We start from the raw sequence: 22,502 nt of genomic DNA, 5'->3' as shown, positions 1-22,502 counted from the left end.
GAGCAATAGCTGTCACAACTGAGATCCAAAATTAAAATCTTTCCAGATTTTAAACCCACAAAAAGTTGATTCGGAAACATCTGCTGACACACGTAATTATTGGTTACTAACCACCAAGCACTGTTTCTAACAATAAGACTGTACAGGTTAATAAATAGATATACAACAGTTCTTACCATAGCAGGAGGCTATCACGGTCTACTGTGTGCTCTTAAAATGCAAGAGCTTCTTGACAAAAGACACACCTTGAGAAGTTCCGTGCCCAATCAGCAGTCAGACCTGCCCAGGAGACAGCAGCTGCTGAATCACAGTGACGATAATTGAGCAGTGAGGTTGGATCTTTTCCCCGCTAAATCAAGGAGAAATTGAATACCGTGTTGAGTAAACTTTTTCACACTTTAATTTTAATTATTATTTTTACTTTTCTACCAGGTGAAAAATGTACTATTTGCCAATGAGCCATTATGAAATACAAAAATTCCTACTTTCAGCTGCCAGTTTTGCAGGCTTCTTCTTAAAAAAATATTTCTAATTAAAAATTATTTTTAAAAAGTTTACTTATAAACTGGAAGAAAGAAGAAAATATAAATATCACCACTCCCCCCACCCTCAATAAAATTACATAATTCATGTCAATGTAAAACTATGCATGTGCTTGAAACATGCTCCATCAGTCCCGAGTTCAACAGACTAACAAAGAGAGGTAAACTTATCTATTCCTGGCATCACATTATATTTTGTAATGTATTATTATTATTAGTATTAGTATTGATAATAGTATAAGTATTTATTAGTTATTATTGATAATACTATTAGTGTTTATTAGTATCATTTAGTTATTATTGAAATAGTATTAGTATTTATTATTAGAATTGATAACAGTGATGATGGTGATGATATGGAAGTTACTCAAAAGTTCCAGTTAGGATCACTCCCCATCCACCCAGGCTGTATATCTGCCCTGCAAACATTGGTGCTCTCAAAACCTAGGTGTCCAAGTGCATCACTTTGCAGCACTTTATCCAAGGACTGTTTCCTCCCCGGTACTGATGCTGGGCAGAAGATCCCGGTACTGAGCCATCAGAGATGGCCATAAGAGGCCCAGGCTGGTGCTGTGCTGATGCAGAGCCTGGCGGTCAGGCCATGCTGTGTGACACATCTCCTGTGGCTGCAGGACACAGCCAGCTGCAGGAGAGGAGCCCGCAGGGAGCTCTCACTCCATACCGCTCATTACACTGACTGTGTGTCCTTGTCTTCATCTAAAAGTGCAGCAAACAGTTCTTAAGTGAACTGGCTTTCTGTTTGTAGACACGAGAATTAGAATTGTTTTAAGAAAATCCTGTAAGAGTTCAAAAAACCAGAATGTCAGATGTCCCTTCCCTGGACAGGATCTGCCCAGTGTACTGAGATCTGATTTGAGACCTGTTCAATACTACACAACTCAGCACTTGGAAGGAAACAAAACAACCAACATTATCCTTTTCCTTTACAATGTTAGCCACAACAAATGGTATTTTAAGCAATACTTGATAGTCTGTCTTCCTTACTGGGACCACAACAAACCCATATTTCATGATGCAAATCAACAGGTCACTAATTTGCCTTTAGATATAACCAAAGGAAGTTAACATCAGGTGTGTTAAAATTCATAAGCTGAAAAGTAATGATTCTGCCATTTATATAAGGATGTTAAACTGCATTGGTCTTGCAGGTGTAAATTCCCTTGTCAGATGTATGCCACACAAGCTTTGCCACCACAGAGATAGCAAAACAATCTGAATTTCTGATTTTATTAAGGAGGAAATTAATACAGCCTGGGAAACTGATTTCATCATGTTCTACCATATTTTACCTGCACACTCACTCTAAACCCATTCTGCACTGCAGAAGTGAAGACCCTGAAAAAACAATCTCTACCCAAGACCAACCCCGTAAGTTTTATTAGCACCATCAACACTACTCTCATTCTCCATAATTCAGGTCTTTATGCTTCACATTTTCACCTTCTTTTTTTTCACTTACACTCTCATATTTTCTAAGGATTCTAAAGTAACTTCCCTAGCAGAGTCCATTACTCCATTTTAACCCAGTGTAAAAGTTGCTTGCTCAGCCTGCCTAGAGATACAATTTCTCACACTTTCACCAAATGCTATTTCACTCTCATTCTTATTAGTGACATAAAATACACAACTATCTCTACTAGATAACTGCTTTGCCATCAAACAAGATGCAAATCTTTCCGTCAAAAAGTACAAGGCCTCTATGTAACATACACCAATTACACAGAAATTAATACCAAATACAAAAAGGGCCAATTTCCCTTCCAAATTACCTGGGAATAAGATTAGTCTTTGAAGGTTAATTAAGAAGACATCTTCCCCTTTTTAGACACACAAAGGAATATCTTGTCATCACAGCACTAAGAAAAGCAAGTGATAATTTTGTATCAAGTTAATGGAAAAAGGCTACTTGTATCGAAACCTGATTGAAATATCCCTGACCCTCTCTCTGGTGTAAATGTCTACCCTAATCTCTGTAATTCTGGATGGGAGTTGTGATGGTATTTTTTTTTGGCTCTTTATACTTTCCTAGATTCCAAACCTTAGTGATTGCAAACTTGGGTATTTACAAAATTAACTACAGTCATATATTACAATAACAACAACAACCAACAACAACAATACATTATCTCCATGGAGGGTGTGGCAAAAAATAAGGGGTCTTGTTAGCAAATTCCTATGATTTCCAGATTTCCTGCTTGTTTCACTTCACTGGAGGAATGAGTGGTACCTATTAATAATTTGAATAAACCAAGATACACTTCTATAAAAGTATATTGCAACTCTGAATACAGGAAATTAATTTTTTGTGTTGTAAAGTCAATGCACTGCCTGCCAGCAGTTTGGAAATGAAAGTATACTCCCTACAAGAACAAAGGACATTCTTTTACTTCAATGCTAGAGTTGAAGAAAATTCACTGCTGATTTAGAGTGGCAGAGCTAACTCTGCACATTCATCACAAAGAAGCCTTTTGTCTGCTCTGTCTGCACAGAAGACTCTCTGATGTGAAGCTTTTTGTTTCTTCATACTGTAACTTCTGCTAGGTGATAAGTTGCATTTACTTCACTGACTGGTTTTATGAGACAAAAATTGGAAGGAGAATATGGAGCAAAGACTATGGAAGGATTAGCTATAAAAATCACGTGCTAGTTCAATGTGCTTCCACTATGGCTGTTAAAAGAAATAAAAAGTTGTACTGATAGATTTCAAAAGTGCAGAGTCCAAGCTCAGTGTTCTGCTTTTGGGCTTAGTGTGAGATTGCAACGTGGCATTCACTTACACAGTATCTAAATGACTTCCAAAACAAATTTACTGTGCTTACAGATAAAAAGTTCTGGGATTTTTTTCACATTTGTCAGTCTTGAAACACTGATCAAACTAATATTCTGTATTAGAGCATACCAGTATAAGATGCAGCTGCCTAATTACACAGTAATTTTAACAAAGATTCTCAAGAACAAATTTAATATACTTGGTGTATGAACTAACTTTGTTGTTTACACTTTCCTTTCATATATCTATTATCTTCAACACATGGTGAATTAAGTCTTCCAGCTGTAATATGAATTAACCAGACTTTTATTTGGCCAGTACAAGATGGTAAATCTGGGTCAAATAATGACCAAATTAGTAGTCTAACTACATTACATAATCACACTCATTATACAATTTTATGGATGGAAAATAAGAAAAAAAAGATTAGAGTAGAACTCCAGATAGTTAAATCAGAGCTGAGCTGGCTCTGCTAGGGACTGGCAGATATATTTGACCAAGTCACTAAACCATGAGTTAGTCTACCTACAACTGGAATTCTGCAACTGACCTTCTTTTATAAAACCATTTGACACCATCAAATTGAATTTTAGAAGGTTAGAAATTACTAAGAAAGTAATAACCAAAGCACACATTTCAAGTAACTGCTATTCTGTTCCTAATGACATCTTAGTTTTCCAACTGTGCACAAACTTCAAAGTACTTCTGCTTTTTTCCATACTGCAAGCAATTATGTACTGGCACTTAGGATAGGCCCCCATCTCCACTGCTTTCACAGAGGAAGAGTGAGATCCTCCCCTATCTTAAGGACACCATTCACCCTGTGTCATTACTTCACTTTAGATTACAATAACCCTTCCTCAGGCTGTCTTCTTTCCTATCCCAGCCTCTTCTGTTCACTGAAAGGATCTGGGCCCTTGTAACCTTCACCCTCAGCCCCACAGCTTCACTGTCCCTCCTGATATGTCCTTGGTGCCCACACAGACTCAGCAAGGAGCAAAAGTCTAAGGACCAGACAAGCCTTGACAGTCTCCCCGCAGTATCCTGGATCCTGGCACTCAGCAATCATCCCAAAACATCACATCAGCTTAGCAGATGAATGTTTCCATTCCCTACAGATGGGAATTTCCAGTACCTATCAGCTGTCTTTTACTCTTCTTGTTGATGTTTGGCAGAGGTTCAGCTGGCTCCAATGCCTCCCCCAACTGTCCTTGTTCATCCTCATCTTTTCCAGGGCACTACATTTGTTCTGTAGATTGCACTTCTGCAGGCAGAGAAGGAGCCTACTCTTCTGCCAAAAGTAACAATGCTCTCAATCTGATTTCTGTTGATCTCTCCTTTTTTCCCCAATGGTACAAAGCCTGCTGACCTCCTGTCATAGCTCCTTTTCCTCAGTTAACTGCTTAGCTCCAGTGCATCCCTGATCTTCACCCTAGTAGCAATTATATCTGAAGAAAGCCCTGAAGTCTTCTCTTTCTATAAAAATAATTTCAGACTTCTACCTGTGTACAGGAGAATGCTCATTTTCACAAGAAGTCACTCTGATCTTTCTCTAACTTGTGAAATTGGAAGTAGCTTCTTTCCCTTTTGGCAGATGGCATGCAGGGATACAAGAGGCCTAAGACAGCAGTGATGTCCTTTTAGTGACATCCTTTTGTTCAAAGGAGACAGAGAATTCAAAGGTAACTCCTTTGTACTAGAGGTGCTTGATGATCTTCCTTGTCCACTGTGTGTGTGAGCCAAGAGCTGCTGAACATCTCTGCACAACTGTGCCTGTGCAGGCTCTGGTGCTCAGTCACACTTCCTTCACACTTGGAGGAAAAGAAAAGGAGTCAGAAAGGTGAAGAATGTGCTCAAACAGTTAAAAGGCTGTGGATACTAATTGAAGAGTTGTCAATTCCACAGAAATATTATGGAGCTAAAATCTTGCAGCTGGATATCACCCTACAAGAAAATGTGAATGGCTTGCCTCACCACGCTTCAGGACCAAGACAAAGCCAGAGTTAGAACTTGGGAATTCTGCCATCCAGTCCATTACTTCATGTTGCAGAATAGCCTTAGCTACAAAAGTCAAACTCATAAATTCAGATCCAGTTAAAGTGAATATTCAAGCAGATATAGCAAATTTACAATTAAACCATTAAAATACAATCCACATTTACTGGTTTGAAAATCCACAGAGGGGTAATTCTGCTGAAAATTTCCAGTATGGTAAAATTAGCATACATTTGAATAGATTTAGTAAAAAACCTGTTTGGGTCAGGAGAAGAGTGTATTTATAATTTGGGGGTAGATTTTCAGCCTCTTCAGTATTTATAATTGCAATAGTGACAAAAGGGCACGATTTTGAAATAGAATTGTTTCTGTGATTACATCAGTCAGTATTACAGGGAATACTGAGTCAGTCACTCATAGTCATAACTGGGTGAAAAGCAAAATGTAATTAAGAATGAAAGCTTTTCATCCCATTAGAACATGCTTGGCAAGATCCTTCTAGAAAAGGCACTGACTACATACATCCAACCTTAGGGACACATCTAGCACCCAGTGATGATCCAAGCAGTGACAGGACACTGTGACCCTACAATAACTTTTAGCTGTCAAGAAAAATAGTCCCCACAGTACTAATGCCACACTCTGGGAAATTTAAAGAGCAGTGAATCACATGATACTAACATCCCTCATCAAAGAGAAAAGAGTCTGCAACGTGTCTCTTTCTATCCCTAATCAGAAAAGGTATCATTCAATAGAGATGAAAAGCTTTTTCCCTCTGAAAGAAAGGTAATAACAACACTTAAGGCCTGGATTTATTAACCAGGGATATCTTCAAAAGAAAGGTTGGCCAATGTTACCAGTTTTCTCTGTTAACATGAGCATTGTGCAACTCTAATGAACAATATGCTGTGCTGCAGAGGCAGCACAATGTTTCAAGATAATTTGGACAATACGACTGCTTCGTTCTTACAAAACAAAGAACCAAGTAACCGAGCTGAGGAAGCAACTGAGTAAGCAGGGGACAGGTGAAGTCTGTCACCCAAGAGTGTTTAGTAACCCCATTCACAGGAGAAGGGAAAAGGAGCTAAATTTTGAATGTGTAGGTTATGTTACCTTTTGTCATTCACTTTTGAAAGATGTGATGTTACAAACAAAATACATAATAATAAAGAATTTCCAGAGGAAGTTTAATCTCCTAAACATTAATTTTTTAATGTTACCTTGCAGATGACTGGCTTCCACAGCACCATAAAAAAGCATCTGCTGTCCATACTTTATAGAAAGGAAAAAGCATCAGGCTGCCCACAGTCACCCAGCACAGTAGTTTCACAGCTGGAATAAAATTTAGGATTAAATAACTAGGCCACAGATACACTTTGTCTCCTGAATGGCATAAGAGGAGCTGAGTTACAGTGTCACCTGTAAAGCTGCAAAGGAACAACTGGACTGTAAATATTCAGTGGCTTAGTGTTAATTAAAAAAAAAAAAAAGCCTCAATGGTTACACCTAGACTTCAAAATGTAAGATAAGAACAAAATTTTGCACAGTCAACTTTGTCTTTGATAATTATTAACTCAAGGGTGTAGTCTTTAAGTCTGCTTTGGCTCTTAAGTAAAATGATAAACATTATTTAAAAAAAAAACAAAAAAGGGGGCCTTTTTAAGATTAGAATTTTAAAATATAGTGGAAGACATCACTTTGAATAGTTTTGAAGGGTGTTTGACACAAATCTTATGCATTTCTGAAAAAAAAAAAAAAGGATTAAAAAAACAGATCAAATTAACAACAGAAAACATTGAAACTGTCTTGAAACAGACTCCCAACTCTCTGTAAATCAGATGTACTCCACTTTTGGCAAGAGGCACTAGCTGGGACTTTTCCAAATGTTCTGTTGCAGTGCTCTGAGAGATGCCATATGACTGCTCAGGTTTGGCACTATTAGGGAGCACTCTTGAAGTAAATGGCCTTGAAACACCTGATCTGTTAATAGTCCTACACAGAATTAACATTATAAACCCCTGTAGTGATGATTTGGCATAATAGATCATGTGTCCCCAATTCTTCGAAGGCACTACTCTTGGGAATTTCTCCTATCTACCGAAACAGATTCGAGAGGACAGAACATGCATTAGTCCAACAACAACCATAAGAGAACTGGAAGAGTTTCTTAACATCTTCCTGCTGGCAGCCTGACAAACAAATTCTCCAATACCCTGATAGTCACATGGCAATTACAGCCTTCACTGAGGAAAAGACAGAGATGCAGAACTATATACAATGCAGAGCATTTATCTTCATGTTAAGAAAATAAATTAAAACAAAATGAAAATTGTAAATTACCAAAAGAAGCCCTCCCTGAAAGAGTTCTTTCCAGTATCCTTAGACCTTGTGCGTCCTAGCATTTTTTCCTGCCACTTTGAAGAATGTTTTCTCTTTCTGCAGTACACAGGTGAATTATCAGAGCAGTAGGGTTGTAATAATCCTCCCACTGTAAATCCTACATTGTAAATGTACAGATGGTGCAAGGGTCCCATTGAGGTAATCTATGCATGAGAGCCTTCTCTGACTTCTTTCAACAAGAGTATTAATTACACTTGTTCTTAGAGAAAGGTGGTGGTACTCCCAACAAACCTCTGTAGAAGCCCTGCAAATTTGGAAATTGCTGTTTTAATTAATTTTAAAGCTCAAATCCTAACAAAAGTAATTGGATATATAGTACACAGCACTACAGTACATCAATAGCAGCTCATGTTGAAACCCATGTTGTAAAACATCTCTCAAAGATCAATTTAATAAATAACATGTAGATGTTATAACATCTATTTATATTTATAACATAAATAACATCTATTTTAATAAATAGAACACTCCTATATGATAATATTTTTTGCCTGCCATTGATGCACTTCCTGACTTGTGTCAAGGTATTCCTACCTCAGTTTCTCCTCCCATTAAAAATTAGCAAAATGGCACATGGTTGAGCTCAGTAAAATTTCTCTGAGTGCCAGTAACTAAACTCAGCACAACTCTATTCCAAGTAACTTCTGCTCCGTGAAAAAGAACATAAAGTTGAAGAGAAGCTGAAATGAAAGACAGCTTGCAACAGAAGTGGACTTCAGTCCCAGAAGAGAGAAAGTCCAAAGGACTGATGTGGGTCCAGGCGCCAGCAGAGGTTAATCAGGTCGCTCGTTTTTGCCTATGACCACAGTTCCCGAGTTCATGACCCGTGAGCTGCCCTGCTTCTCATGCAGTAGCTCCATCTGCTGTCCAAATGCAACTGTGGACTTTGCATAGGGACTGCGTTCACACAATAAAAAAGCAAAACGACTTGAATATTTGGAAACATTTCTGGAAAAATTCCAAACGTTTTCCTAGTCAGTCATCCTGCATGAATGGAACCAGCCCTTTTTTAACTTTATAAACCAACTATCCACAATGAAAATATGAGAGGAAGTAACAATCATGTGAGTGTCAAATCTTCACTCTTACAGTCTCAGAACCAGTCTTGTGACAGAAAAGAATGGTTCTTCTCTGGTTCTTTACCATCTGCAGCCACTTAGTGCCATGCTGTCCGAAGGCGCCGCACTATCAGATCACTTGGATGAGGCACCAACCCTCACTGTACTCCACAATGAGCATGCCCAGGTGTCCACAAACTACAAGATGTTTACAGTGATTCTTAGTTACTGACAAGAGGTTTATTTGAATTGCACAAACATAAGTTTAAGCTTATTATTCTGAAGATCAACTCAGTTCTTAAACACAAGAGTTCTGCTTCTTTTCTGCACTACAGGGCTTTGAGGAGTCAAATTTTCTAGACTTTGCATTCCTTTACCAGGAGCACTATGAAGAATTCTATCCATAGCAGAACAACTGTGGTAAGACCCAGAGCTTAGAAATTTGATCAGACCTGCTCTGAATCTTGTACAGCTTAGTGAATTTTGGTTTGTTTACAAATGTTCTGGCTCAACAACAGCCTGTTAGCTTGGGAGTTGTACCTCCAATTTGGTACTTGCTGTACCTGCTGAATGTTTCCAGCAACCTCCTTTTCTGGGCAGAATTGCAGGAGCTACTCAGTTGTCAGGCAGCTCAAGAGCTCTGGCTCACTGCTGGCCACAGGTGCAGCAGCTGGCTTGCCGGGAGCCACAGGACACACTGCTGGAGTGCCTGAGTCACCTCGGTTATTCATTGCACTCGGTATCTCAGTCCTGGAAGCAATACCTCGGGGATTGTGTCTCTGAATTGTTTTACATGTGTGTGATTAGCTTCCTTGTTCCTCAGATTTTAGGGTGTGTTTATTTACGTGCTATTCTCCACTCTTAAGGATACCTGTAGTTTTAAATTATGATAAAGTGCAGCACGAAGTTTTATTGCACAGTCCTCACTGTCCAGAGCCCTGCGTGCCCTCCCTGAGCAGAAGGCCACAGGCTCCACTTGCAATATACTGGAGGGCAAGGTTAAAGAAAGAATAACTGCATACTCCTGTCTCTAGGATTTCTATCCTAGATTCTATTATGCCTATTTATAGTTTTAAAAAATAGTATTGCAGACTTTTTTCAGACTAGAATTACAGCTTTTATGGAAAAATTTCCCTTTCTGAATCCACTGGGGAGGGCGGTGCTACTGAGCATTTACAGACTTCTGGAGGAACAGTTCCTCAATACAAGGCAATTGTGGATTATAATTATATCCCTCGAGCATAAGGATCAATACTAGAAACGTCAGAGTGGGATGACGACAAACATTTTATACTGATCACCGATGAAGTCGGTCTTCCGTGAGAAATGAGGACGCAGGCCCGTGGCCAGCGCTGCACAGGAAGCCGTGGACTCCACCCGGCCGGTGGGCAGCGCCCAGGCAGCACACAGGGGCTGCCGTGAGGCTCGTTTGCGCATCCCGGTGTACGACTAACCCTATTCATGCTGGCTAAGAAAAATAAAACTGAAAAAAGGAGAAAGAAAAGCCTAAACATTCACGGCTAACGCGTGACGGCATGCGCAGGCTCTATGGACTGTGTGCAAAAACTCCAACAGGTGGCTCCGTGGCGCAATGGATAGCGCATTGGACTTCTAGAGGGTTTGAAGGGATTCAAAGGTTCCGGGTTCGAGTCCCGGCGGAGTCGTGTCTTCTCTTTTCCTTTTTTTTTTATAGTTTTTATAAATTTCCCCGCCCCCTACGGCTTTTTGACGGAAATCTTCCCCCCGCGCTCTCCCGTCCCTTACCTCACCGCCGCAGGTATCCGGCCTGGCCCTTCTCTCGTCAGCGAGGCTCTCCGGGCCCGCCTCCCGCAGTGCCTGGCGGTCTGGGGAACGCTGGAAGCGTGCGGCGACAGCCGCCATCGACCGAACCTGCCGTGTCTGCTCGGCCCGGCGACACGAGGCTTCCTCACCGCCAGCGAGAAGGCAGAGCACGAGAAGGGCTCGGCTCTTCTTCTCCTCTGGGCCCCGCCGCCCTCAGGCAGCAGGAGAAAGGCTCTGCTCTCCTTTATCCGGCCCCGGCGCCCTCAGGCAGCGGGAGAAGGGCTCTGCTCTCCCTTGCCCAGCCCCGGCGCCCTCAGGCAGCGGGAGAAGGGCTCTGCTCTCCTTTACCCGGCCCTGACGCCCTCAGGCAGCAGGAGAAAGATTCTGCTCTCCTTTATCCGGCCCCGGCGCCCTCAGGCAGCGGGAGAAGGGCTCTGCTCTCCTTTACCCGGCCCTGACGCCCTCAGGCAGCGGGAGAAGGGCTCTGCTCTCCCTTGCCCAGCCCCGGCGCCCTCAGGCAGCGGGAGAAGGGCTCTGCTCTCCTTTACCCGGCCTGAGCTCCGTCAGAGCGGTCAGACCCGACAGCCAGCCCTGTGGGGCCGCTACGCTTCCAGGACAGTCTGCAGAAAGTAATTTTACTTGAAAAACCAGGACTTTTTCTTTCCTGGAGGCACTTCAGTTAAGATGGGTCACCGTGATAAATTTCTGGTTACTCTGAAGTAATGAAACAAGCCCACAAACTGCAGCCGACAAAACACCGGAATCCACATCATCTTTTCTAACTTACTGACAGATTGAAGATGGAGAACCGTTCTAATTGCAGCAATCAAATTAGGTGGTAAAACAAAACAACAGCAGCAATAAACAAACCACCTTGATTTTGCTCAGAATAGAATAAATTAATTCATTACTCCTGAATTATTAATTTGTGGAGTTTTCCTGATAAATTATTTTTAATTCTGCAGGTATAATTTCCAACTGTAATAACGCTTATTTAAAAGCAATAAAGGAGAATCTGAAAATGAAACAAATGAAACACACCATCAGGCACATTTACCATCACAGTCAGTAAAGGCAGAATTACAAATTAGCACAAATATTTCTGCCATAAAAAGGAAATGCTACTTGTAATTGACAGGCAAAGCTTCACGGAAGTTTTTATGTGTTTTCAGAGAAATCTAATAACCACAGGCATTTGCATGGTGCATTTGGGTTTTAATCTCTCCAGCACCTTAAACTTTCCATCGATTTCAAAGCCTGTCAGTCAGCTTTAGTGTGAACTGGTGGCGAAGGAAAGGTGCTCTGTCCAGTGCCTGTCTCCCAGAGGCTGAGGCACAGGCTCAGGCAAGGGTGACTGGCACAGCCGGCCAGCACAACCTGCAAGTGCCACCTGCAGCCCTGGGAACAGCCAGCACACCTCGGCCCGTCTGCACAGAACACTCGCTGGGCACAGTGTGGGACAAAACTGAAGGGATCAGAAGAATAAAAGGAAGGGAAAGGATATAGAACACAAACCAAATCCCTTTCTAGCTATGCTGCACATGAAGTAACTTCTGTAGCTATTGAGCAGCCTGAGCAACAGGCATAGAGCTGCTGTTTGCTGTGTAACACCACAGCCTGCATTTCTCTTTTGAAGGCTTTCAGGCTTGCATGCTGCTTCTCCAAAGCTGCACCTGAACACCTCAGGATGCAACAGGATGAAAACTACTGTGGTGCCTGGTTTTCTTCTCCGTGTTCAATATTAACTTTTTTGTGCTTCCATGTCTCAGCCAGCGAACATGACACCATAGCTGTTTTTATTGGCTTTTTTATAGTTTACTGGAAATTGAGATACTAGCACAAATATCATTGCATTAAAATAGCCTGTGCATATTAACTGAGACCTGGGGATAGGTGGTTCTACTTGTACTTGTTAAATATTTCCCAATGAATTCACTTTGACACCATTCATCTCCTGGCAGTGAAGACTTTTGAAGGACTCTAGATTCCTGTCTGTTTTCGGTAGTAAAACATTATGGCCAACTTCGGAATGATTAAAAAAAAAAAAATCCCAAAGGATCTGAGGAAAATTTATTTCAAGCTTCAGTTGGTGGTCAGTATCTACCACAATGCTCATTTCAGCACAACTAACTAATCCTTAAAAAATCTACTTCTCAGTAGAAAACTTGAAGTTAAACATTAGTCAAGAACATGATTTTAAGCAATTCTTGCTTAACATTTGCAACCTTTAAAATTCAGAGCTCTTGTGGTAAGGAAACAATCAACCACTGCTCCTCTGATAGTGACTTCTACATCCTAATCACCCAAACCACCTAAGACAATGTAGTGCCAGTTTAATTTCTTCTATTATCCATCTTTTCTGCTACCTCAGGGCAGTAACTAAATTACACTAATTGTAACAGCAATAAAACGACCAGGTCATTAAAAACCAACCAAACACCACAGCAGTTCTGACAACCACAAACAGTCCTGACCTGTCACTGAGGGGGAACTGAGCTGATGACATCTCTGGCTCTACAGTGGCAGCAGGGACTTTCCACACTCACTCCATTTGTTCACCTTGTTCCAGGTCAGCTAACAGACACAATCTGCATACCACACCCTAGATAATGGATGCCAATGTCATTTTCAAAATACCATTAGACAATAATCAAATGGTAGAAGTTAATAAAAGCAAAACATGATTATTAAAATTTTACATATAAGTATTACTTATATTATTTATTAAATAATATGCAGTTTGTATCTTAGAAATAATATATATATTATAATATATGCACACATAAATATGAAAGTATATGTGTAGGCACTGAATTCCAGGACATTCTCTATATTATTATGATCAGTGTTGAAGTAAATCCTTCACAACCAAATGATTTTTCAATGCCTTCCATTAGTTTTGGCCAGCAGCACCTCTGACTAGTCAGGGAAAAATATATTCTGGCACACAATATGTGACAAGATGAATTACACAAAAAACTTTACTAATTAATTGATGTGGTCTGAAACCTGAGAAGACCCCAATCTGTGAAACTGAATTTTGCACTCAAATGTAACAATATGCTTTCATATCATTATCTCTTTACATAAATATTAATTAAAATAAAAAGTAATTGAAAAATCAAAATTAATTTAAATTGAGATACCTGATAATTTTCTAAAGCTTCCTTGCAAATTCTCGTGGCAAGAATTTCCCTAAACCTCAATTTGTGACCTGCAATCTTCAAAAAAGCCAAACAAAACACCACAACCAAAGCATTCTGTAAGAAAGTTTTATAACAAGTAAGTTGTTCCAGCTTGGTATTTTTCTTCAATTCTTAATTGTGAAATTTCTTCTTCTTCCGATTCCTCTTCCCTGCTGCAAAAGCTGCTTTTTCACTCATGATCTCCTGATACTTCTTTTTATTATATCTGAACAAAATAGATAATTTACTTTTAAGCATGGCAAACCAAAGTTCAGGGAAAGATAACATGGACAGTAACTCTATGCACATTATTTGCCAAACGGAGTTTTCTCATGTTTTCTGAATCAGATTCTTTGATTTATACATTTATGTGTAAGTAAAGGAGAATCAACAGTTGGATCAATGATAAATGCAGGTAAATTTGCTTTGGAAGTGAATTCTATTGAATTTTGTAATTAATTTTGGTTTGGGGGGGTCAGGTCTTCACTGCATATGCAGTCACATTTTGGACAGTTTGCTGAAACACCACTACTGCTCTTAAGGGGAAGACTCAACAATTTCAACAATACCATGAAGAAATTACACCTGCTTTTATAGTGCCTTCTCACCACACTCAAGATAATAAACCTTACTCTACTCCAGACAGAAAGCTAAGGTGAATACTAAACAGTGAGCAGGGTAATTACTGAATGTGAGTTGCTAGCTCCTCTAACACAGACTACTATGAACCTGCACTGATGAGTATGACAGACACTGCACACTGAGCAGTGCTGAGGCTTTAAATGCAACAACAAAATCTGACAAATACCTGCACTAATGCTGAAGTATATGATTAAATCCCTTAATTAGCCACAACATAAATCAACTGATCAAATTTCAAATATATAGATTTTTAAAACTACTTTCTAATAAATACCTAATTTATCAGTCAAACCAGAAAACTACTTTAGAAACAGATGCAGCAACTTGCCTTCCCAACATTACAGTTAAAGTTACAAGTCTAACAAAATTAACTCTGTAATGCCAAATCATGCACTACTTCAAAGAAAAAATTTCATTATGTGAAGAGAGACATGCAGATTAACATCATGTAATAACCAATACCAAAATGGACCAACTAAATGATCTACTCCGAGAACTGCAAGCTATGCAGACATTAATTAATCCAATCATAATCTTATGTAACTCTTCTAGCAGAGTTTTGACTCCCATGACAGGTGGCAGATTGATGTATTTATAAAATTAATTAATATCAACATTCAAAGAATTACAGGCTGCTCTTTTTTATCCATTATGCCAAGAAAAAATAATCAGTCTTTAAGAGTGGCTGCCAACAGTGATGACAAAAGCTGGATAAAACCCTTTAATGAAGATGAAATATACCTTATCTCAGTCTAATTATCCCCTTAGATAAAGGTTCCTTAGGCCTTCTAAATGGTAGTACTATGGAAGTGCTAACCACCCTACAAGCTGAATAAAACCAAAAAAGGCTACAGAGTTAAAAATTCTCCTTTTTTACATAGGATATTAAAATTACAAAACTACTTTAAAATACCTTCTGAACTCTGAATCTGCAAGCAGCTCTTCCACAATTGTTCTCTTCCTCTGTTTCTTAGGGATTCGACTGTGGTAAAAGTCTATGGGAGAATCAACTACAGTTCCAACCTAGGAAAGAAAAATGAAAACATTCTTACTGTACATGAGCAACAAGATGTTGATTATTATGCCTTTTTTTTTTTTTTAAATCACATCAATAAGTGCAAAGACACCTACAGAGCAGATGATCCTGACAGCTGCTTAATAAAAGTGCAAAATACCAGAATCAGTAAGTCATGTTTTGTATGCAGAGTCCCTTTTGGTCTCTTTGGGGAATGCAGAGAAGAAAGCCTGAGCTTTAAGACTGTACAGTTTTCAATGCTGGACTCCTGTATCAATACTAATTCATAAATGAAATACAGTTCTTAACTTTTAAACATTTTAAACATAAGGGAAAAGAATCCTTTATGACCACCTTAAACCTATTCCTGTCTCTCATTCTGGTGGTTTTGCTAGATGACTACACAGCAGCTAATTTAATACAAGGGCTTCATCCTGAAAATGATCACATTTTTTCAAACCAGCATGTCAGTCAGCTCTCATAGCTCAGGTTAGCAGTAAAGATATACACACAGTACATGTTTCATGCAGTGAAAATAAACCTGCATGGATCTAATTTTGCATAACACTTCAGTCTATGTTTCTCTGATTTTAAAAACATACAACACCCTCCACCCTTCAGAGTCAAGTGGCATCATTTTGAGAAATGAAAGCATTTCCTCAAGCATGCTAAATAGTCAAAGTTTCTGGAGGTCTATTTCTATAGCTTCTGTAGTAATTTTTTTATTGATGCAAACCATTTCAAAGCTGAGAGATACAAGCAGAAAAAATTTCAGCTTATCAGAAAGGTAGCTCTCTCCATTTAAACTATATCAGCTAGTAAAAAAGTAAAAGCCTATTATTGTTTACACACTTGTTTAAAAAGACCTGTACTCCAAAAAAGCAGCGAAAATCTAGTCCTCCGAGGGTTCAAATATGGATTCAGTAAGATACTTGTTCACTTCTATGAGATCAGCCAAGGCTAAAAAAATCAACAGCATATACACCTATGTAACACAAAGTTAAATAGTTGCAAACTCCAGTCAAGTAATCAAAACATTTTAATAATAAAGATAGGAAATTAAATAAACATAGAAGCTACCTACAAAACAGACATTATTAGGTACCCTTAAACAGCTGTTCAAAACTTCAGCAGTACAATGCCACCTTCTGCTGCTTCCTTACCTGGAAGTACTTGGGGAGACCATCTCTATCATTCTTCTTATAGAAATGCTTGGGGTCCAAAGACGCTCTCATTTTCAGAACTTTAAGATCATTTTTCAGTTCACTTGTGATTTCTGGTGCTTTCATACCAAACCAGCCATCACCTGTTGTTTTCTCTCGCTCTGCCTAGGATGCAATACCATGAACAATAAATTTGCATTCAGTAACTAGGATGGGACAGAAGAGGGAACTCCTCTCTATACAAAAGACTAATAAAGCATTTAGAATGCAAATATCTACCCTTAAAATACGTATTTTATGACCACTGTTATACAGGAGGTTATCAGCACTGCATCAATAACAGATTTGTACTGAACATATAACCATTCACTTCACTGGGCTACTGACTGAAAGGATAACTTTTCACAGGACAGCTCAAAGAAGACACTAAATTGGAATTCATCACTCCATTTCCAGTGAGGCCTGGATATGCACAGAGTCCCAGCATGCAGCTTTCTACCAAAGCTTATTTTGTTATTTGAGGCATTACCAGCTCTTCACTTACCCTGCGCTGCTTCTTTAGCTGGTGAAGTGACTCCTTGTAGGGTGGGACACATTCCTTTCTTTCAAAGTCTGGAGTTATTACACTCTTCTGCAAGAGCTGTAAGAATTTTTTTGAGCATTAGAGAACAACCTAACTGATACAAATTTTACTGCTTAACTGTACAAACTTTACAAAACCTACTGAAGGAATCATGCAGAATCTAAGCAAGCACCCTAATGCAATATACAAGCCATAAGGATCTTCAAAATAACTGGATCTTCAAAAACTGAACAAGAGAAAGCAACTGACTTGTTCCAGAGGAAGTGAGACAGCAAATCCTCCCGAGTAAAGAGGACTATCATGGATGAGCCAAAGAAAAGAGTCAATAAAAATAAAATATTCCCTTTACTTCAAAGGATGCTTTTGAAAAAAAACCTGCTAAGCCCATAATAGGGTGTAGACTTATTTACTGAAATTCATTCTGGCTATGGACTAAATATCTTGTCAGCAGACCTTAAGCTTGTGTATCATTAGGCAAAACTCCAGTATAATAAAATCTGGTTTATTTTACAAGATGCTAGAATTTGCACTTGTTTTCAGTTTCTGAAAAGTCAGGTATATTTAAACTTTCACTATTAAAACTAAATATAAAACTACACTTTGGTCAAAAAAGAATGTAAGTTCTCAATGAGCCATGAAAAGGATACTTCTTTAAAATCAAACAACCTTCTTCGTTTAACAGCTTCATGTTACTGTAGTCACAGATAAGTGAATAATTGTAAACACATTACCTGGTCCTTCTCTTTCAGTGGTTTAATCACACTCGATCTAGACTTCTGATTTTTTGCATCAAAACTGATATATAAACCTCCAAGCTTCTTGATATTCAGACCAGGGTCTATGCTACTGGAAAGATGCAAACTAAAGGAGAAATAATTAATTATTAAAACATTGTAACGTGTGCAGCCTAAACCTACTGTACTCTGAGGAAGATTAAAGAAAAAATATTTTTCTTATTCTTCACAATTAGTTTCTGCAATGATTTTAAGTCTTGTTATCTAGATTATGTAATTTTGAAACGACAGGTGTGGGGAGATTCATGCCATTATATGAAATAAGACTTATTAAAAAATACCTGTGGAATCACTTCCACAAATCTTTTGTATTAACTCTAATGCTGGACTCTCAGATACTATTAACTTCTGTATAATTGAATCCGTCAATTTTCTTAACCTTGCCAGAAGAACTCATGACCAGCATCCTTTTATACAAGCTTGCTAGCTAAAGAGAAAAAACATATTGGTGGTAAAAATACTGTAACTCTTAATAAGCAGTATGAAGAAATTCATTGTAGGAATGTTTAAGTCCCTGTCTGTATAACCATACTAGGAACAAAGCCATTAAACTTGGGTAAGAAAGTGATTGGATGATTGCACCCAGAGAACCCTGATGGTTCTATCAAATTTCAAAGTTAGTCTTTCACAGCCAAAGGGATGTATCCACAAACAATGACAATGGCTGTTTTTGATGACAAGAATGTTTAAAAGCTCTGAAGTACAGTGGAGAAAAGATGGTAATATCTAAGGAGGTACAACAGGTATTTACTGTAGCTTAAATGCTTATTAATACAAACTTCTAATAACTTTCTATCAAACTGTGACTGATATTGTACAATGCCTTCACATTGACTTGGCTTGGTCTTCTTAGCTAAGTCTTCTGGTCTACCAGAAGAAGGTTTTAACTAGATTAAGATTTATCTATCCAACCTAAACAACTATTATACTTTAAACATAAGAAGGGATTTTAGTAGCAGCTGGAGCATAAGAATTCATGAAGTATCACCACCTAAATTATTCTGATTCCATGCTAGGCTTCACCTGAAGTGTCACCATCCACAGCACAGCAAGAACTGACACAGAATTATATGTAACTTTTTTAAAAAAAAAATTTAATCAGGCAATGTGTAAGGAAATTACTGGATCTTTTGTTATCTACATTCCAACTGGGGAAAAAAAAATAAAATGGTGACCTGAATAATCAATTCGGTTAGCCAGACCAGTTTAAAACAGTTTCACATCATTTTTTAAACTGAACATGTACAAGGCCTCCAGATGAAAAAATAAATTTCAGAGTTCTGTTACTACTATATTTAAAATGGGAAAAAAACCCCAAACCTACATTTATGGACCTTATTCATATTTTATAATATGTGCAACACCATTTTCTGCAGCAGCATGACATACGTGATGCAACTAGTCCCTTATTATTCTGTACTTAATGTGCATATTCTAATGTACATATGCTTAAATGAAATGCAGATTCTTTAGCTATTTCTAGCAAGATACTTACATGTCAACCTTACTTTTCAACGTATCATCATCTTCATCTTTTTCATCTTCATCTATCAAATCCTCTTCATCCTCTTCCAAGTCTAATTCTTTATCTTTTTCATCTCCTTCATGCTTACTTTCATCACCACTGTCTTGGTCTACATCATCCAGATAATACTTTTGGCTGGAACTCATGCCAGGCTCAGTATCAATTACAAAAAGACCTTCAACATGCAGCGAACCGCTTTTTAAAGATTTTTTGAAGGAGGGCGATCTCTCATCTGACTTTTTATAGCACAGATTCTTATTAACTGTATCTATGTCTGCCACATCACTATTTTCAGAGTCATCACTTTCACTCAGAAACAATGCAACAGAGTCACTATCACTGCTTGGTTTTTTACTGCTGTGGGATACTACATATTCTTTTGATTGGTTGTCACCACTGTCTGCACCAATTTCACACATCCTGCTTTTATCAGTGCTTTTAGTTGTCTGTGTAACAGCCATGTCCTTTGATGGGCTGCTCACTGCACTGGTTTGCTTACTGTTCCTTAATTTCTCATCACATGACAAAGACTGCTGTGCATCTGCCTCAGCATCTGCTCTTTCACATTCTGCAATTTTCTTACTTTCATTTGGCGTTTCTTGTCCTCGGGATTCTAGAAATTTTTTGGGACTCATGCAGTCAGTCAAAGAAACAGCCACACGCTCTAATTTCCCCTCCCTCGCAAGTATTTTACTGTGATCTGCTTGTATTTGGCCACATATTGCTTCTGAATGGTCTGTCTCAACAGACTGTGTATTTTTTTTTTGTTTTTTCACAGGTGACTTAGCATTGCTTTGTTTTGTTTTTGTAAGACTGGATGTCACATCATTTAAAATCTCTTCTTTCATGTCTTCACTCTGGGGTGCAGTAGCACATTTGGAAGCACATTTGCTTTTAGGTGGACTGGGTTCTGTGCTACTGTCAATGAGGGTGGAAGCATCTCCTGTGTCACTGACAAGTTCTGCAGTAGGTCTAGAATCAGAAATTGTGGGCTCAGATTCAACAGTGTCCTCAAATAAATTCCCATCTTCTGAAACAAATCTATTTTTTTTCTCAGTCTGCTTAGTATTTTCTGCATGTGACTTAATTTGCATGCTCCTAGTAATACGTTTGGTAGTGACAGATGGTTCCACATGAGAACTTAGACATGATACTGCATCAGAAGTATCTTCACTCTGGGCTTCCCAAACTCTCTGTGGCTGCAGTTTCTTTTTACTTTGTCTGCTCCTTGTACTTGTGGGAACATTAGGCATCTGGACACCAGAAACAACAGAGGAACAAGACTCGGCTTCAGAGACATCATCTTCATCCAGAATCCTACTTAACTTATTTACAAAAGCTGTATTGTCTTTTTTTTTGTCAGCAGACTCTGGTTGATAAGGAATTACAATTTGTCGCCTTCGTGTTACTCTTACAAGTAAAGGTGTCTGGAGACCAGACACAGTAGAGCAGTTTGATTCTGCTTCTGACACGTCACCATCAACTTGTGGTTCAGCAACTGATTGTGCTGACTGAACAGCTGTGCTTTCATTCCCAGTGATCTGCATCTCTGAGCTATCACTGACATCTGATTTAATTTCTGCATGTTCCAACTCTTCAAACTGAGATTCCTGAATCACCCCTGGCTTACGAACTGATTTAGTTCTTCTAGTCATCCTCCTAGTCACAGGAGTACTAATTTCAGCAGACCCCACCTAGAAAAGGAATAAAAAAAGGTAAAAAGAATGCTCTAATATATAATGTAAAAACACATAATGCCATAAAAAATGCTATAAAATATATATAATATATAATGCTAAAATACATAATGCTATAAAAATCACTGAGAATATTTTTAAACAAATCTACTCAAACTAACATCATATTACATGTCGATGTGTAGCCCTATCTATGTAGGAGAAGTCTTAATAAACCATCACTTGCTTATCTCTCTACTGTATCTTGGTCAGGGCACGAGAAGAAACACACACATCCTGTAAGAAATATAAACAAATATCTTCTAATTCTAAAAAGTTGTGTGAAGTTGTCAGGAAAAGCAAATCCAGAAAAAATGTTCAGAAATATTCAAAGTCTTCTATAGTCTTTGAACATATATATATATATAGAGATATTTGAATCTATATATAAGACAACTATAAACCACTAAATACTATCAACTGTCAAAATGTGCCCCAAAATGGTGTCCGAAATCAATTTTAGGTCTACGAACAAACTGTCCTCTCAGCAATCGCAAAACTAGGTACGATTATTTTAAGTGTCAGAGAAATGCTGAAAGACCTGTCACGCAAAGAAAAATAAGCCTACCTTTAACCCCCAGTGCTAAATGGCCCAATGACCTCCGGCGGCTGCTCCATCCCGCAGTGCCGGCTGCGGGAGGGGCACGGCGAGCGGCCGCACAGACACCGCCCCTCCGGGCTCCGCGGCCGCGCACGGACCCCGCGCTCCGTGCGGAGGCTGCCCCGCTCCCGGCCCCGCTCCCGGCCCCGCTCCCGGCCCCGCTCCCGGCCCCGCTCACCTCCGCCGCACCGCCATCGGGATCGCCATCGGGACCGCCGGGGCTGCTGCCGCCGCCTGCCCGGGCCCCCTGCTCCCGGCGTCTCGCCGCTCCCCGCCTGGTGTTCACCATGCTGCCGCCGCGCCGCAGCCGCCGCTTCCTCCCTGCCCTCCTTCCTTCCGGCCGCCCGCCCTTCCGGGCCCCGCGGAGGGAACGAGGTTCCGGGGCGGCTCTGCCCGGCCCGGCCCGGCCCGGCCCCGCGGGACAGCGCGGTGCGTGCCAGGACGCGTAGGAATCGCCGGGTGCAGGCACTTGGGAAAGTGTAAAATGTGTGACAGTGTAAAATGCTGCACTAAAAAGCTTACGGTAATTTCAAATTTTAGTTAAACTTTCAGGATTTTCATGGAAGGAAATCCCCTCTCGCTCACCATGATGCAAACCAAACGAATGAGATAATGGCAACTTGATAAAGTGTTACGCTATTGGTGACTAGAAATACCAGGTAAGGTATTAAAAAGTAGTTTTCTACAGCA

The 22,502-nt window shown here is 39.5% G+C and overlaps 2 protein-coding genes and 1 non-coding gene across 8 annotated transcripts in view; 1 reads left to right on the top strand and 2 right to left on the bottom strand.

Moving 5' to 3' along the window:
- The window catches only part of BCAR3 (BCAR3 adaptor protein, NSP family member), a 97,541-nt gene extending 86,403 nt beyond the window's left edge, over positions 1-11,138 (bottom strand). The window contains exons 1-2 of one of the 5 annotated variants that reach the window (XM_086901889.1): positions 10,902-11,138; positions 10,551-10,852 (exon numbers count right to left, since the gene is read on the bottom strand). The gene's annotated coding sequence lies outside the window, so the exon portion shown is untranslated. Of the gene's footprint in view, positions 1-176; positions 274-10,550 lie in introns of those variants that run through there. The other 4 variants (XM_086901888.1, XM_086901890.1, XM_086901891.1 and 1 more) reach the window with 4 other exon arrangements.
- Positions 229-22,200, bottom strand: DNTTIP2 (deoxynucleotidyltransferase terminal interacting protein 2). Of its 2 annotated transcripts, none has more exons than XM_086901895.1 (7): positions 21,991-22,149; positions 19,446-21,169; positions 17,888-18,017; positions 17,118-17,213; positions 16,574-16,738; positions 15,309-15,418; positions 229-349 (listed from the first exon to the last, which is right to left on the bottom strand). In XM_086901895.1, exons 1-7 carry the CDS (start codon positions 22,099-22,101, stop codon positions 274-276), a joined length of 2,412 nt encoding a protein of 803 aa, XP_086758021.1. In that variant the 5' UTR covers positions 22,102-22,149; the 3' UTR covers positions 229-273. The 2 variants fall into 2 exon arrangements, with proteins under 2 accessions (XP_086758021.1, XP_023787578.2); XM_023931810.2 differs by lacking the exon at positions 229-349 and adding an exon at positions 13,827-13,979 and having other exon boundaries at positions 21,991-22,200.
- TRNAR-UCU (transfer RNA arginine (anticodon UCU)) lies at positions 10,364-10,450 on the top strand. The gene is given in 2 exon segments: positions 10,364-10,400; positions 10,415-10,450. It is a non-coding gene; the product is annotated as a tRNA-Arg (tRNA).
- Positions 22,201-22,502: the final 302 nt, after the last annotated feature.

This window comes from Cyanistes caeruleus, chromosome 9 (genome assembly GCF_971803275.1).
Source record: "Cyanistes caeruleus chromosome 9, bCyaCae1.hap1.1, whole genome shotgun sequence".
In the NCBI taxonomy this organism is placed as follows: domain Eukaryota; kingdom Metazoa; phylum Chordata; class Aves; order Passeriformes; family Paridae; genus Cyanistes; species Cyanistes caeruleus.
The sequence above is the reverse complement of the archived record's forward strand: the minus strand, read 5'-3'. Positions and strand labels throughout refer to the sequence as shown.

Excerpts from the sequence above, each read along its gene's own strand:
- DNTTIP2 (XM_023931810.2), bottom strand. The coding sequence starts at position 22,101 with ATGGTGAACACCAGGCGGGGAGCGGCGAGACGCCGGGAGCAGGGGGCC. Across the intron at positions 15,419-16,573 it reads GTCTCCCCAAGTACTTCCAG|GTTGGAACTGTAGTTGATTC; the intron begins GTAAGGAAGCAG and ends TTTCTTTCCTAG. Across the intron at positions 13,980-15,308 it reads GCAGATTCAGAGTTCAGAAG|ATATAATAAAAAGAAGTATC; the intron begins GTATTTTAAAGT and ends TATTTTGTTCAG.